The sequence below is a fragment of the Xiphias gladius genome, chromosome 21 (genome assembly GCF_016859285.1).
Source record: "Xiphias gladius isolate SHS-SW01 ecotype Sanya breed wild chromosome 21, ASM1685928v1, whole genome shotgun sequence".
Lineage (NCBI taxonomy): Eukaryota > Metazoa > Chordata > Actinopteri > Istiophoriformes > Xiphiidae > Xiphias > Xiphias gladius.
The window spans coordinates 13464132-13481897 of NC_053420.1; the positions used below are offsets into that span (position 1 = coordinate 13464132).

At 39.6% G+C, this 17766-nt stretch overlaps 2 protein-coding genes across 3 annotated transcripts in view; one reads left to right on the plus strand and one right to left on the minus strand.

The window, feature by feature from the left end:
* Positions 1-17766, plus strand: part of syn2b (synapsin IIb) — an 86431-nt gene that overhangs the window by 54654 nt on the left and 14011 nt on the right. The window contains exons 5-6 of the mRNA XM_040159508.1: positions 5108-5264; positions 5603-5692. Of these exons, the coding sequence (XP_040015442.1) occupies positions 5108-5264; positions 5603-5692 (247 nt within the window). The remainder of the gene's footprint in view (positions 1-5107; positions 5265-5602; positions 5693-17766) is intronic.
* On the minus strand, positions 6418-17366 carry LOC120807456 (metalloproteinase inhibitor 4-like). Of its 2 annotated transcripts, none has more exons than XM_040159511.1 (6): positions 17339-17366; positions 16856-17183; positions 10143-10240; positions 9454-9568; positions 8665-8789; positions 6418-8266 (listed from the first exon to the last, which is right to left on the minus strand). In XM_040159511.1, exons 2-6 carry the CDS (start codon positions 16992-16994, stop codon positions 8069-8071), a joined length of 675 nt encoding a protein of 224 aa, XP_040015445.1. In that variant the 5' UTR covers positions 16995-17183; positions 17339-17366; the 3' UTR covers positions 6418-8068. The 2 variants fall into 2 exon arrangements, with proteins under 2 accessions (XP_040015445.1, XP_040015446.1); XM_040159512.1 differs by having other exon boundaries at positions 16856-17098; positions 17339-17364.

A 17766-nucleotide genomic window follows, 5' to 3' on the forward strand; every position in this document is an offset into this window, starting at 1 on the left:
TCAATCCCCAGAATGCAACTAATACATACAAATCTGGACATAGTGTCCTGAAGCTAAACCTAACCCAGAACTAACCCTGGGTCTTCACAAACATGTTCCCGCTTTGGAGGTTAATTTTATGGTTGATTTGAGGACAATCGGTCTTCACAAAGAAGTATAAGGCACACACAAACTTATCAGGGCACAGCATAGGTCACTTGATTGTGTTTGACATTAATTGTTCTACTCTTAAATTACTATATTTCAAATACAACCAAGAAATACCAACCAAACCTCAGTGACCCCAATGAAAATATCCCCCATTTTGGAGGACATTTGGTCCTCACAAAAAAGTGTAAGAACACACAGACTTGCATTAGTTCTCAAACCCCAGCATGGTGTTACTTTACCATGTTTATCATGTGCATCGATTAATGATGATCCAAAGACCTTTCTGGGAGAGCAGCCAGAAAAAAACCTCAGAATACTCTTGGAAATAATAAATAGATTGTTTACTAAAACCTCTGATTGGTGGAAAAAGGGCAGAGGCATGTGACCACAACCATTACCCACAGATTGGCACAGTGGCTCAGCATACAAACATGTGAACGTACTGTAAACCAGACAGTCACACAGACACACTCACACACCACAAACCACAAAGACACCAGTGTCCCAGATAAAGACTGCCAGTGAGTGAGCGAGACAGTAACTCCCACTGCTCACCAGGAAACAAAACCAACAGGAAATGAAGACGGCAGCGTCAGTCTGATAATCAGCATCTCCGCCCGGTAATTATATGCTTTATGAGGGGCTGGTCCCCACATGCTCTCACACAAATGAGCAGTCAACACTGACCGCTCCCTGACTTAATGTGGAGTCAGGGAAACTTTGATTCATAGGAGTAGACGCAAAGATTCACATTCACCTGTCCTGACAACCTCATGTGCAGGAGCTTTATTCTAGTACATGTGTCATCCGAGCTCCTCATAAGACCTCTCAAGTTGTATTCATGGTGTAAGTCTCACCCAATTGTGGACCTGCTGTAGAGAAAATGAATGAGCTTAGAACATAATTATCAGTCAGTCTTGTTTTCTGCCTGTCTGAGTTCAGTGCACATTTCTTAGACTCAGATGTTTTTAACTATCTACTTTTGTCTCTGTAACTGCGCTGTGCTCATCGATCTCAAGTCAAAGCGGTGATTTTGCAAACAGCCCAGAGTCTGTGTGTTGCTGAGCAAGACTTCGTCTTTCTAAACTCTGAGCATGTCTCTACACAATCTACAACTCCTCCTATACTACTGTATGAACCACCGGAAATATTTGCAGGGTAAAACACGTGGGAATTCACGATTTTCAACTGATCCTTTAGCAAAAGTTATGTTGCAGCGGGAGCCCGGTCAGTCAGACGATTTGCTTTTAAAGCAGAGGAAGAGGCTGCAGACCATCAAGGACTATAATATTTCATCTATAATACTGTATGAGCATGGTAACATCAGCACACGGCAGGAATAGAGTCACTTCAAATCGTACATTTTGAGTTGTGTGACTGCAGATGGACTCGACCGATTTTGGCTTGGCACTACTACTGGCACATTTGATAATCTTTTTGGTGCATGGATGCGTGGTTAAGAATCAGAATCAGAATCAGAAAAACTTTATTTATCCCTGCAGGGAAATTGCTTTGGTACAATTGCACAACAAACACACACACAGAGGAAAAGAGGACATAAATAAGTCAAAAAGGACTGTGTGAGGTAGAGTCACCAGGCCTCTTTAACAATAGCATACAGCAGGTCCAGAGTCCTGTCTCCTCTGGTAGTGCAGTCCACAAACTGAGCGAAAGTGAAAGTACTTTCCATATGCTCAGCTACACAACACACTATTGACAGACAACCTCTTTTTCCCCTCTGCTTCTTCTTCTAATTTTCTTAAACAGCCTTGCCGTCTAGTTTTTAGAAAACATTACTCCAAAAAGAGTGTGTCGTGGACTATTTTTAGCTGTGGATTTTAATACCCATTTGTTAGTGAGCAGCAGCAGGAGGGTGTGTGTGGGGTTGACTCAAAATAAAGTACACACTGATTCTGGGTGTTAAACTGAGAGTCAAGATCATGTCGATCTTTACCGTCTACTGTCAGTAATGAAGAGATTACAGTCACGTTAACGGCTGTGCCCTCCCCACCAGGGTCTTTCCTAGTTTCTTGGTGTGCCTGATTAGTATTCCCAGCGCACGAAGAGCTGGTGGTGGTCACACTGTGACAGAGTTTTTCTCTCTCTCCGTCTCTTTTCCCTCACTGCTCTCTACATCTCTTTTACTCTGTCTGCCCCCCTTTACTCACATTCCCTCTCTCTCATACACATATTCAGGGACAAAAGGAAAAATAACAGGAGTCGTGTCCTATCACCATCAACCTTTCACTGAGCTGAACTGCACTGAAGCACCAGGCCTGTGGTTTTCAGTGTTCTGCTTTGAGACCCACAAACTTATAAAGTGAAACAATAAAAAATCATAAAATCCTACAAAATTGTAATAGATCATAAACCCCAAGCCTGGAGTCTCTGTTTACTTGCGCACATTCATCCTCCATTTTCTCTAAGCTGTTGAACGTCCGATTCCTTCTGCACTGCACTCCTACGTCACTGCTAACTCTGCTGCTGTCCTGGGGAGGACTGCAGGCAGCCACCTCGCTGACTCATGTCACCAGCAGCCTCCCTCCACCTGCCAGTAATGAGGTTACCCAGGAGGACAAAATGTGTGGGAGGTTCACACTACCCCCTCCCCACCCAGTTCTCCCGACGACTAGGGGCGGACAATAACAGAAGACTTGGTTTCAGTATGATATCAAGTGATGCCAGGGCCAGAATTGTCAAAATCAATACACATAAAGATTCTTGTTATTATTAAAAGTGGCAAATATACGACCAGTCCTCCAAATTTAAGGACACAATACATTGTTTGTCCACGCCCTTTAGAAATGACACCCCCGTCAGCAGGATGGCGGGATGTGTCTGTGCCTTCCAAAACCGTTACGAGTCACAGTCGAGAAATGTTTTGTAATGTAACAACATTGCGGTTAAGGTTTAGGAACAAAAAGGACTTTATGTTTTAGGGGAAAATCATGGTTCAGGTTAAAATACTACTACTTTGCTAAAGTTATGGGAGCTTTGTCATCATGGTGATAATAATGTCCACGTTGTGATAGTTACGGACAGATCGTGGTCATGCTTCTTAGAAAAAACGTTTACTGTTGGTAGGAAATGGGAAACCAACAACTGCTCCTGTGTTTTCTTGACCCATGAATCCCACTCAACCTCCTCTCTATGGACAGATATGTCATTTTGTGTCGTTTTTCTTGGGAAAACAGTGTCCTAATACGCTGTCATGTAGGCTTAATAATCATCTATTCTCTTAATTACTTCATCACATACATGTTAAAACAAGATACAGTTTTTGGTGGTAAAATTCAAATATTTTCTCTGATCTGAGAAGGTGATCGCTGCAAACGACAGCAGCAGAGAAGCAAAAGCAGAAAGATGATCTGGCCGAGTCATTTTTTTGTGTTGATCCCATCGATGCTCTTATCAATACTAAAAACAAGACTCAGTATTGATATTATTGATATATCAGTCTGCTCACTCCCATCCCAAACTGCGCAGGCAGCCCGACCAATCAGAATGAGTCCGGAGCAACAATGACTACAGCAGCCAGTTGTGTTAATTGGAACGCGAGAGATACCACTATCAGGAATCGAATGCCAAGTCACTGTGGAAAGAATTTTACCCCTACCCAACCCCCCATATAACATTTTCATTAAACCAGTTCTCCAAAAACATTGACAGACATTTACCAACATCCTTACACACTGATATATGCGAGTGTCTGTTTATTAGAGATTTTGGGAGTAACCGTTACAGCCGCCCCCCACTTATCTGCTTATTGTCTTATGCAGTAATGCATTAAAACATGAAGAGTCATCCCTCATTTTGCTCAAGATCCAGCGCTCAGGCCTATTAAAGCGCTCCTAGATCTCCAGGTTTCTGTCCATCCTCACCACTTTAAAAACCCAAGTGGGCACAAAAAAGCAAAAACATTCAGTTCAACTCAGAAATGTCTGACATCGTCCGAGGCAAAACTCATCCATTGCTAAACTGTGTGGTTTCAGAGGAGGGAACGTGACCAGCTCGCTGGTGCAGGAGGGGCGAATGGTTTTTTTAATTCCTGGCTAAAACAAGAACAAAGCTTTCACCACTACTGAGGATTCTTTCTTTAATCTCTTTAGATATTTTTGGACAAAAAAAAAAAAAACGTGAAAATGTGAAAACAGGAGGTGACATAGTGACATGCTGGCAGAGAGCAAGAGAGACAAACATACTATACTATATTACTATAAACAATACTATTCATATGATAGATTTGCCTCTGACTCAGTGATGTTTGTAAAATTACTTATGATAATCCATATGATTTAAATAGTTGTGCCATTTTTGATTATACATAATAAGAGGACAAATAACATAAATTGCCCACCTCAGGCTTCTTTTACCATCAAATTCTTGTTTTTAGCATCCTAGCAAAATGAAAGCCTGTCTCATGTGACTTAGCCATCCAAAACAGAAAGCTTATTATGAATCCTTCACAGATGATAATCTATTCTCAGAAGAGAGACATGACCACTCCATTTGCCTTTTTTTTTTTTTACTGTCCAATTTTAGTACTTTATGTGGCCAGCCAGACTTATGTAACTATTCTCTCACTGCCACAGCGTCCACAGTGGAAAAGACATAAATATACTACCTTTCACTTGTGGCTTTGTGGATACTGTGACCTGCATTTAATGCCGTTCCTTCACTTTCATCTGCACAAAAATGCAGGCCGGTGACATCTGCCATCCAAAAATGTCTGTTTTTATCTAATTAAAAAAATTAAAGCCAGACTTTGACTCTATGCTTGACACCGTAGAGCAACTGAGGCTGGATTCACAGTCATGAAACAAAATATTTAGATTTTATTATGACTCTGATAAGAAGCAGGCTGTGTAGGGAAACGCTCATCTGAGTGTAAACCAATAAAACAATCCAGAAATATGAATTCATTTTTATTTCACCTTCATTTAATTTTTCATACCAGGTCTTTCAGGCCTGACTTTGTCTTGGTGCGTCAGCACGCCTTCAGCATGGCCCAGAACGAGGACTTCAGGAACCTGATCATCGGTCTGCAGTATGCAGGCGTCCCCTCAGTCAACTCTCTGGACTCCATCTACAACCTCTGCGACAAACCTTGGGCCGTAAGCCATTTCATCAAAACTAATATACGACTGCAACAACGCACACAGTATTTTATTGACTGTGGACTGCAGAGTAGTGGAAAGATGTTTTCCATGGAGCTGGTGGTCGTTAATTTCAGTTTTAATTTGGAACATTTGATGTCATATTTACGTGAACATTTGTAGGTTCAATCCCAGTTTTACAGTAAAAACACAATGACACTGATTATGACTATATGAATAATATGCGTATACTTATGTAGTTTATTACACGTTATAAGGCATATTACAGGCATATCAGTCCCCATGTTTAATTTGCAGTCGATTCCCTTTTACTCTGTTCTCCTTCTTTCCTCCAGTTTTCCCAGCTGATCAATAATCAGAAGAGGCTGGGTTCTGATAAATTCCCTCTCATTGATCAGACGTTCTACCCCAACTACAAAGACATGGTAAGAATTGTTTTTTTTAGTTTTACACATTTTATGTTGTCGGCAACCCTGCAGCAAACTCACATCTCTCACATCTAAAATAAAAGTCTATATTTTATTTTGAAGTATTTTCCAAATTGAAATGTACCATACTGTATTTCAAATGCAAGTGTTTACCATACAGCTTTGTGTACTCATTGAAGATTGTACGCATAAGTCATGATTCTTCACACTTGCTATTTAGCTACTGCTAAAGCCCTAGCTCCCTATATTCAATTCTGTGTGGTACTTTCATGTTTTAATGTCTCAAATGTCCTAACGTGAGTACTATTATTATTAACACAAAGATGTGTTGAGGTTACCAAAAGGTTGCAAAGTAAGAATAATATGAAATAAGTTAAAAATAATAAAAATAAAAAAAACAAGTTAAAAACAGTCATATTAAGTATGTTACTGTATAATACACTCATGAGAAGGGTAAACTCGCTTATTTCCTTTATGTAGTTGACTTAAGCATTTATGAAGTGTGGTGTAGAGGTAAAGTATAAGAAATATACTGTATACAGTGCTCTGTAGGCAGCACAGTGCTTTTTCACTGAGAAAATTAAACAACTGTCTATCATGTAACAGCAGAAACCTCAAAATCCTCATGAAATCATTTCATTTTTTTTTATGTCATTGTCACCTCTGTGCTCTCATTGAAGTACTGTCTCATTTTCTCATTTTGGTAACTGAAGAAAAGAAAAAAGAGTCAGTGACACTTTATTCCATTGAGACATTTTATATACAATCTTTTTTGGTACATGGAAATAGAAAACTCTATTTAGACAGAAACAGAGACATAAATACAAACCCAAACAATTCGTTCAGTATAAAACAAAAATGGAATAGTCTGATAGCCCTTCACTAAAGCCATGCAGAAATTATGCACTATGATCATATCAGTCATGAAATGTTTGGAAAAATGTTACCATTAACATATTTCATATCAAGCAAATTGCTGCATTGTGCAGTTGAAATGGGACTATTTCATTGATGAATGTGAGCCTAATATGATCTTGACATATTGGCTAATGCATGAAGATAACAAGGGATAATGCATTTTAATCTGTATGACTTCAGTGAAGTAATCCAGTAACAAGACAGGGGTCAATTCAGATTTGGGTCGCTTGAATTAATGTTGAGTCATTATATTAAATAATTCCTATAAAAATAACACTTTAATCATTAAGTATAGCTCATTTATGAAGAGTTATTTCTCTTTTTGTTGGTTAACGTCTTGTGCCAAAGTTTTTACTATCTTGAGGAGAACCCACTTCCTGTTCTTCTGAAGGAGTTAAAATAGTGAATTGAACCTTGTCCTGTTACGTCATTTTCCTTAAGGGGAGGGGGCTTGGCTTCTACAGGTGGCAGTGCTGTTGTTAAAGCGCTGGATTAGATTTTTGGCACAGGAAATAGTACAGAGTTCAACCAAGGAAACTAAACACACAAAACCACAAGATAAGAACCGCTATAAGCCATAAAACAAGATCTGGTTAGCCTTTGAAGTGTTAATTCTCACTGAAGTACAATATTTACAGTCTCAGAAATTTGAGAGTATAAACTGCTATGATTTAGATAGACAAGAATTATGGTCATATATATATATAATTCCTGTGGCAGATTTTGTCAAAATATAATGAATTGGGGAAGGTCTGGTGTTGCTTTTATCTATATATGTACAGTGCATTTTCATTTGCAAAAGAAACACTGGCAGTGCTGCAGTCTACCTCCAAAAATCTGTGCACAGAAGATTTGTTTACAGTATGTAGAGTACACTTTGCAATGTAGGGTTGTGGCAAAAGTTGCCATCTTTTTTTCTACTATTTACCCCCTGTTGTTTTACAGTAACTGTTCAACTTCCTTATACTTCTTTCAGTAAATTATAGCCTAAATTACTACATAACTTATTGTTAGTTATGCATACACAAATATGAGGTCCTCAAATTTTTCTCTTTTGTAAAGTTTATGCATTTACTGTCAGAGAGGATGGAAATAAAATTCACTCTGGGTTGAATAATCTGCAGTGGATGGTCTGCTGCTATTCTTATTCTGTGGTAAACAGCAAGCGCAGTGGAATGTGTGAGAGCGAGAAAATGACTCAGAGGAATGCGGAAAGCCCCTGCAGATTATAAAACTTTTCCTAGCATTGCTGTAGCAACCACCTGACCTCTGCTAACAGAAGCTCAGGGGTGAGTTAAACTCCATTGAATGTAAAAATCAGCCAATTTTGCAGTGAAATCCGTTGCTACTTTGCATGCCAAATTTGAGCTACATAAGCAAAAGCAGGACATTTTTTTCTCGAGGTGTTGCAGGAGTCAAATGGAGTGAAATCAGAGGCAGTGTCAGAATTACAGGTCAAGGGTCAGTCATGTCCAGGAAGTCTTTCTCAGGTGGAGGTCCACCCCGGTACCAGCTACAGGTTGTGTCGGAGCGGCGGATGCAGGAGTACTGCCGAGCCTGCTCCCCATTTAGGCTGTTATCCAGCAGCCAGTCAGTCCACAAGCACTCGTTTTCTCCTGTAGACGCACACGGCACTGTGTAGCAAGTGTTGATCTGAGGAGAGAGGAGTATCTGATTTATTCTTTTACTCTTTCACTCATTATGTGTTGCCAAAGTTGCCCCCCCCCCCCGCGCCATGAATAAGAATTTTGCCGGGGTGAAAGTTAGAGGAGACTGGAATTGGTGTCTCTGTAGACACTTAATGCTGTGAGCTATGAAATGTGATTTGGAAAAACGGTGGCAGGACACATGAAAATCTTTTGTGCCAAAATGGAAAGAAAGTCTGAGACAGAGCGAGAATAAGAGATGAGAAGACCTTCTTGCTTTAAAAGCTCAGTTGCTCTGAATCTTGAGCCAAAGCTCGTGTAGGCATCTCTAAGACAGACAGACAGACAGACGAGTGGGACAAAGATAAATTATGTATGAAGAGAGAAGGAACAGTCCTTACTCACCCTGCATTCACAGCCCATCTGGTATCTGTAGTTGAGATTCTTCTTTTGTGACAGTGATAAGTTGTCCCAGGACTCGACCAGGTCACACTGGCCAATAGAAATCCTCCCATCACTCCACATACTCCCTGTTTAGTGACATTGCAACATCACGCACATCTTAGGGATTATACTTCAATCTGTTTTTAATAATGTTAATAACTTTAATAGCAGACTTTAGCTTGCAGCTAACAGAATATTATAACTATAACTGTATGGCCACTTTTTCACAACGTTTACAACACATCTGGTTTTTAAAAAAAATAGATTGACATTTTTCAAAATACGCATATTTGTTTTTTTGCCGATTACATGAGAAGATAGCTTGTCTGGCTCTCAGTTTTTGTATAAAAAAGGTTTAAAAAAGCAAAATATAACATAGTAATTAGTGAGATTTAGAGTTGCTGGGAGGTGGATTTTGTTAACTTTGGACAGAGCTGAGCTAGAGCTGTTTTCACCATTTCCAGTCTTTATGCTAAGCTAAGCTATCTGGCTGCTAGCTGTAGCATCGTATTTACTGGATGCAAGTGGTATCAATCTCCTTATTTAACTCTTAGCAAGTAAAGCAAACAAGAAAATTATCAGCCCTCTGGGACAAGAAGATCCTGCCCTTATCAGTCTATGTTCCTACTGATAACAACACTGATGTGCCGGTGTGATATTACTGTACGCAGCCTGCATTTTGTTGGACTTTCCACTGCTTTTTGCCAACTAAAAATGTAATGTAAAGGCCACCCACTACATCAACTATACCTGAGAGCAGATACCCTGCTTTATTGTTGGAGTCCAGTTTGACTCCACATAGCGAGGAGAAGACTGGAGTGTACACGTACTGGATATCCTTGGCCTTGTCAAAACCTTTGAACATCTGAAAACAGAGACATACACGGAGAAGAAAGTGGAGAGGCTCTAGTTTCAAGAAAAAGGTGAGGTATAAGCCTGGACTGATATCAAATTTATGCAGTATACATGTGGCAGCAATGTAAGCATGAATAATGATAGCACAAAATATAGCATACTGGGCCTTAATGCCTCAGTTCATCAAACAGATGTGAAATCAACTCTAAAATGCAGAAATATTAATGGCTGGAAGTCAAAAAATAGACATTTTGGCTATTAAGCAGAGATATTATCAAGAGCATTTCATAATCCTCAGCTCATAATTCATTTTTACTCTAACAGCATCGGGTCAAGCAGAGACGGATATTTGCACACATTTGGACCATTTAAACCAAACTTTTTTCTTGTGATTGAATACTATCATCCATGGACATATTTAAGACATTTAGGAGGTCTGAAGTGCTTGTTAGAATATTATTAGAATTTGTTTACTACTTTTCCTGACAGATTATATGCAGAAAATCCCCACATAAACCATACAGCTGTAAACAGGAAAAACAACAACAGGAAAAATGACTGTTACCACTGTCCAGAGATCTCACCTTGATCATTTTGATTTCATATTGGATCATTTTCATGTAAGGTGAGGAGCTGTTGCTAGGTGACACAATCTTCTCTCCAGAGATCTTTGCCCTTATCACTGCCAGAAAAAAAAATCAGAAAGAGGGGAGGATTAAGATCCACTGAAATGCCAAATAAATGCAAGTGGCAGAATAAGAAGGGAATTTACATGCCACAGACATCTGAAAACATTCGGAATTATTATGTTTATTGTCAGTAAGTTAGAGGCTTGATGGATAGATAGATAGATTTCTCCACACAGACAGTGTAGCAGTGCCTCTCAGTAGTGATAAAGGATGTGTCCCACCTCTCCTCTGGGAACAAAATCAAAACCCACATGGAATAACAAGTAGCTCTTTGCTTGCACACTTCCATTAACCAACTGCACACACAGCCACACACACACATGTATGTATACAGTATATACCACACACACACACACACACACACACACACACACACACACACACACACACACACACACACACACACACACACACACACACACACATGCACGCACGCACACGACACGGACCCTCACTGAAGCCAAAATATGTCTGGCACAGAAGTAACTGCACATTATATACTGTAAATCAAGTAGAAGGGTAAAGGAGCAGGATAATTGGTCTGTGGCTCTCAGCAGGAAGAGGACAGTGAAGTCATATGATTTTATAGCCTCTCATTTAGAGAGAAAATATTCAATATAATCAAAAATTATCAACATTGTAGTTTTTACTCATTCAGACTGCAACATGCAGCCCACACTGTGCCCAATATAATCTTGTTATTATAGACTTTATTGCTACAGATAAACTTTTTTCCTTCCACCAAACCCATGAAATCTGCACTTTTGAACATCTGCATTACTCATAATGTTAACTGACAAATTAATTCCGCTGTCAAACATTTCCTTTAAACTAATAAGCTGCTGCCGTAGCTCAATAAATCAAACATAATCAAGGTTACTACTATAGATGTCCTTCAGATTGATTTTCTCTGCTTTCCTTAATCCAAAAGTTTTACAGTCAGAAAAGCAGTGGCACAATGGCAGAATATTGCACAGCATATTTGACATGTAAGGGGTTTTAACAAAAGTTTTTATACTGCCAATCAAATACATGATCAACAGCATAAATGAAAGACTGAAATATCTCAATTAGTATTTGACCTAGCGAGCATTTAATTTGGCTTTTCCAAAAAGTCACCTCTAAGGAATATTTCTCACACTGCGATATAACTGTCATTCCTTTCCTTCCACTTTGTGTCTCTGAAAGAGAGAAAACGATCCCCTGTAGGTTCACCAGAGTGAGACGAAGAAGGACAGAGAGAAGAGAGAAACAGAAAGGCAGAGGTGGAGCATGTGACCTTGGTAAAGCCATGACAGAAAGAGAAAGGCTACAGTATTAATGAGGGGGAGAGAAAGTGTGACCCAGCACCCCTCCTAACCCACTCACCCTCTCACACAGCTAAGCAAACCACCCCTTGTTTTTGCCTCTCGTTCATCACATAACTACACCACGGTTTTGTGTGCTGGTAAGTGGAGGAGGAGCTCAGCATGTTCTGTAAAATTGGTTCAGGAGAAAAACAGACTTTGTCTTTTTGTTTCTTGAACATGCAAGAAGATAGAAAGGCAGGCCGACAAACATACAGACAGAAAGTTAATCTGAACTTGTGTGAAGTTTTGTAGTTTAATCAGAGCACATTGCATCGCCCACACCAAGACAGCTAGTTTGGGGAAGTTCACTTTATAGAAATGTCAGGGAGCATAGTCCTAGATGTCTATTCAATATAACTTCAATTACTCCATTCTTATACTGAATAATTCATAGCCTGGGGCTCAAGTAGTGCAAGGTAATACACCTTACAACATTAGACCTGCAGCCATCAGTATATTAATACAATGCTACAATGATCCACGTGAAGTAGAAACCATCTTGAGTCGTTTGGAGTCAAGTGGAGGCAAAAACAGGATAGACAATAGGGAAACTGCCTCCTGGCCTATTACGTGAGAAACTAATAAGAGTAAATGAAAAATGTACTCAGCATATAGATGCTCTGTAATACCTTGAAATACACTTTAAAGTGTCTGACCGCATAAGGACAGACCTGCCTGTAAACTCCCCTGCAAACATGCAGCTCCATGCAAAGAATTAGAGCTCAGTTTGATTAATTTGTTAGTACACTGGAGTGTCAAGGATAAATTTGCGTAAATCTTCGTCGAGTTCAGGTAATTAGGTATTGGCATAGCTGGAGCCATAAAGTACTGGGCTTAAATACAATTTTGAGGTGCTTGCTTCCATTTTGTGCATTTTTCACGGAAATGTTTTACTTTTTACTCCACTGACTTGACAGCTACAGTTTTAAGCTAGTTTTAAGGTAGACTGATGTAAATCCAAAAAAAACATTGAAATACTGCTTAAAAGCCAGTGTATTAATAATCTTTAACATAATGAGTAATTTTGCTGCTAATACTTTTGTACTGTTTCTTAAAGGAATAGTTCAACAATTTGGGAAAAAATGCTTATTTGCTTTCTTGCCAAGAGTTCGATGCGAAGATTGATACCACTCTTTTGACTGTCTGGTAATATACCACCACTAGCTTTCTCCCCCTGCTAACATGAACTAGCTTCCTTTTTACCACACAGACATGAGAGTGGTATTGAACTTCTCATAAAATTCTCAACAAGAAAAAGAATATAATTGTATTTCCCACAATGTCGAACTATTGCTTTAAATAATATTTTGCATCCTGGACTCTTAAGGAGTATTTTTACATTGCAGTATTTCTAAAAGTATCTCAGTACTTCTTCCATCAGTGTTTAATAGTGTTTTTATAAGGGGGATGCCAAATTTATTATCAGTAGATTTACGTAATTACGCCCACTTCCTCAGCTATCATTATATCCCTGAATAAGACTGATACACAGAAATACTACACTGTACCCACGATCATATTATTTCCCTCTTTGTTCAGTTCAGCTCTTTGATCTGCACTTCCTTTGGTGAGAAAAAACATATTTTAAAGTAGATGAAGTTAAACTAGGCGCCCCACTTAAATCTTTCCTTCTGGGCTGAATAATGGGCCTATGTGGCCTATTAATGGTGAGTAATACGCCAAGGCATAACAGTGCTCTGTGTGAGGATCAAATAGTTGGCAGTCTGAGCATTGGACATACATCAGTGCAACACGGAAGAGAACAGAAGCTGCTCCAGCCAGTTAGCCAAGAATAGTACGGTCATTTTTTCATTACAGCAGATCAGTAGTTTTAATCATTTATTAAGACAATGTCTGCTCATGCCAGATAAAATGAAAAAATCCTGGTTGGATCACGTTCCACACATAATAGTTGTCGGGTAGTTGTTGTGCATTTTCATGACATTTTTGTAGAGGTTACATGTAATAACTGAACTGCAAAACTCATTTTATTCCAAGTTTGTTGATTCACTTGGCGCAGATTCTCTGAAAAGTTTACCCCCCACCTAGACATCTTTTGAACTGTGCAGGCTAGGTTACCCACTCAATTCAGTTGCTGCAGCTGTGTAACAAAGAGGAATAAGGACAGGCAATGCCTGCAGAGTGAAAGTGGCTGTGCATCTGCCTCACAGCTACATAACCAAAGAAATATTGCAAACTTGTACCATGAGAACTGATGTAGTAAGTAACTTCCCCCCTCCCAGATGAATCGGCACCCTTGTCATGCTCACAAAGCTGGACTGTCAGTGGGCTTTCACACTGATATTGTTAGTATGCAGCCCAATAGACCAAGCCTATAGACATGGAAATGAAGTAGGGAGAGTGAGGGAAAGAAAGAGAGAGAGATGGATTAGCCTGTGTTGGCATGGCTTGGCCTCTGTCCAACACACACACAGACACACACACACTCACACACACCATCTCAAATACACAAACATGGCCATGGAATCGTCCGAGGTTTGTCCAGATGGGATATTACTCAGATGTACAGCTTCATTCAAAGGGTTCATCGACTCTAACGACGCTGCCAGGTCAACTAAAGGCCACCACCAGTCTGTCCTTAGAAAACAACCAGGATAATGTAACCACAGACGCCACCAAGTAAAACGTTTTCTCTGATGCACTTATTTGCCTTATTTGTTATTCATGGGTCCAGAAACTTGCTTCCTACCTGAAAGTGGACCTCTGACTTTTGTGTCCAAACCAGGACACAAATAGTTAAAACTAAACACAAGACCGAGCTCCAAAGCAGACCCTGAGGAAATGGGACCCATTTACAAAAGAACCTGTGGTCAATTGACCATGTAACAAGCCCCACCCTCTCATTGTTATTCTTGCTATGTATACATAATAAGCATTAGCAGCTTTTGAAACAATGGTTCATTGATTTCAGAGAGGTAAAGAAAACCTGGAGTCTCAATTCCAGCCAACGACCGTCAATTTTGCCATCTGAAATGACATCTGTTGTTAGAATATTTTATTATAGCTAGCTGGCTAACTAATTATCATTAGTTCCACGAGATGGTTGAAAAGTAAATTAGAGGATTAGGACTAGGTGCATAACATAAATGCTGCTCAGGTAATGACTGGGGTGCTGGGGTGTCTGGAGTGATAGCTTCCTGAAATCACATCGGAGCTGCTAACATTACATTAAATAGACTCCTTTTCAGTGGGTAAATATTACATAGTGGAATGTCAAGTGCTGAAGGGGCTTTTCTACTGTAATTTATAACCATACAAAATGATCTGCTTACTTAATTGCTGTATATGCTGCTTGGCTAGGAAATAACACTATTTTAGCATTATTACTGTAGATAGAAAGCTAGTTAGACACAAATAGCTAACATTGTAGCTTAAATTAGTGCAGATAAACACAGTTTTATCCATTCTTTACACCTTTGCTATTGTGTTTCCCATTTTGGTAAGGATAGAAAAAAAGACACCACCCTCCAAACTCTTAGTATACCAAGTACTGGTCTTACTACAGCCTCATGCTCACTTGCTTTAACACGCAGAGAAATCTAAAATTTGATGGGTCTGCTGTGCGTGATTGTGGTTTCTAAGCTATGATTGGATAATTGCTGTTCAGGGGAGGGGTTTAACAAACAATCATACAGAACCAGTTTTGTTTGGGTCCAGTGGTTCAAACAGACTCAAGTTAAAAAAAAAATGGTTCAACTGGTAACATTCGCTAATGAGCTGCATTATTTTTTTAATGGGCTTGTTTCATAGACACAGTTTCAGTTTGAAAATGATGATGATGTTGAATAACATTCAGCTTGATTTACTCTTGCTGTCATGTTATACAGATGTTTTGGGGCTTTTTCGTAGCCAGTGGAAACTCACATTCACAGACCAAAAGTCTTATGGTCATAAAATTCAACCCTGTGCTTTGCCAACACAGATCAGTAAGTCTAGATTGAGAGCTGGTTTAAGTCTGTTCCAGTCTAACAGGACTTTGCAGGACAGGCCTGTCTGAAAACCAGTTTGCTCAGTTGGAGAAAACAGAATAATTATACTTACATCTCAGTCATGGATGACACACTTCATATTGTCCTAAAAACATTGCCCCAAATAGGCCTACTCTCCCTGTGTTCCCATAACCCAGATCTCATTTGACGTCATGGAGGTTTCGAAAACAGGTCTCAGCTTCCATTTCATACTGACTATTTTTTGAGACACATTTTCAAAGCACTTTGAAGGGGCTGACCATCTCTAAACCTTAAGAGAGATACAAAACAATTAGAAAACAAGACTAAAATAAAAGCAATTTCTTCTTCTACTTTCTCTCTCTCACTCTCCTCTGCTGGAGTGTAACCTTTGACAGAGGCACATACTCCAGCTTTCCACAGTCTGAAGCCAAGTACTCAAAGTCAGAGCAGAGTGTTGGTTTTGGCCTGTGCTTAGACAAGAAAGAAGTGGATGATGGGGGGCGTCAGACAGAGAGACAGGCAGACAGCCGGACAGACAGACAGTTAGAAAGTAGGCTGGGGGCAGACAGACAGACAGATAGAAAGTAGGCTGGGTGCCACTTGGTGCCATCTGTTTTTTTTTAGGGTTTGTTTTTGTGTGATTGAGAGCAAGAGGAATCAAATATGAAACCACAAAAAAAAAACAGATAGCAGGCTGCCCTGTTTTCAAATAAGAAAATATAAAGGCTAAATATAAGAAATAGAAAGTAATATTATAATAATTGGATATAATAATTATTTTCAGTTTCACTCTTTTAAAACAAACATGTTATCACTGATATAAATCAATAATCAGTCCACTAACCACCCACCACACTAATATTTTATACAGCTGTCCTATATAGTGCTTTAATAACTTGGACTGTTGAATTTCTCTGCATACAAATTATCATTTCTATTAATATAATTGAAAAAAAGCAATAATAATAAATCAACTGCTAAGAAAAGCTCAGCCATCAAGCTCTATTGATTAGTTCTTGTCATAGTAGGTTTACTCTTTGGATTGGAATTTGTTCCCTCTCAGAAAATCTCATTAAGGTGATCAATAAGCCAAATCATCAATCAATTCATTCAGAAGGAGGGCCATTCTTCCCATTTTAAAATCATGCCCCACTTTCTGGTTATTTCTTTCACAGTCTCAGCAATTTATAATCTGTTTTCTACTATTATTAAATGCGGCAGGTTTTATATTTTTTTACTTTTATCTGAGTGAAAAATAAACTAAATTGATCTCTAGTCAATAACTTACCGATCTCAGCGCTGCAGAAAAGCTGCTGTGGGTGTGCTGGGTGGCAGCTACATCCCTCCACTGCTTCTTCCATGCCTGCACCAAGCAAAAGGAGCACCCAGAGCCCCAGACACACACTCTGCTCCTGGGACACGGCCATAACGACTCTGGCTGCCTCTGACCGCTCCACCACTCGATCGATCAACGCTCGGCAACCTCTTCTGATCCCGTTAAGTTCCCCGGGAAGAAAATCAGCAAATCAGGCTGGCAGTCAGCAGGGGAGGGAGGGGGGTCAGATAAGACAGTTGAGTTGAAGTAGTAAGATGAGCTCTGCTGAGCTGAAAGGCAGCTGTGGATAGAAACGTTTTCAAAAGTTTAAAGTACACCTCTGAATTCAAGCTGGTGCAAATAGGTTGAAGGGTAGGCTGCTGCTGTCTCTGCTCTCTCTCTCTCTCTTCTTTCTCTCTCTCTCCCTCTCAGTAGACAACACACAGAGAAACTTACAATAGTTGGATCCCCTCACACTCTGGTCTTGAATGCTGAGAGGGTCGCACACAGGGAGCCTCTTATGTAGTCAACAATTTAGGGACAGCCTCCTCAAGCGCAGACAAAAAAAAACAAACAAAAAAAACTACCATCCTCTACCCTCTTTTGATGTCCTCCCTCACCTCCCATAGGCTGCTGCAGGTGTGTTCAAAACTATGACTATTTGTACAGAATCAAATCAGCGGTGGAGCCTCTTTGTTAAGTTGGCCATAAGTGTTATAGTTCTTGTTTTCAGATGCAGGTTGTGTGACCTTCAGTGCAACATCTGAGTCATAAATGCAGATGATTATAAAAGTTAGAGCTGCTTTGTGCTCACTTGCAGAGTAAAAGTATTGCTGTGTTTGTGGGAAATGTAATTTTGAATAAAACAAGACATTTTATAATCT

Excerpts from the sequence above, each read along its gene's own strand:
- LOC120807456 (XM_040159511.1), bottom strand. The coding sequence starts at position 16,994 with ATGGCCGTGTCCCAGGAGCAGAGTGTGTGTCTGGGGCTCTGGGTGCTC. Across the intron at positions 8,790-9,453 it reads AGCAGGGTATCTGCTCTCAG|GGAGTATGTGGAGTGATGGG; the intron begins GTATAGTTGATG and ends GTCACTAAACAG. Across the intron at positions 8,267-8,664 it reads AGATGGGCTGTGAATGCAGG|ATCAACACTTGCTACACAGT; the intron begins GTGAGTAAGGAC and ends CTCTCTCCTCAG.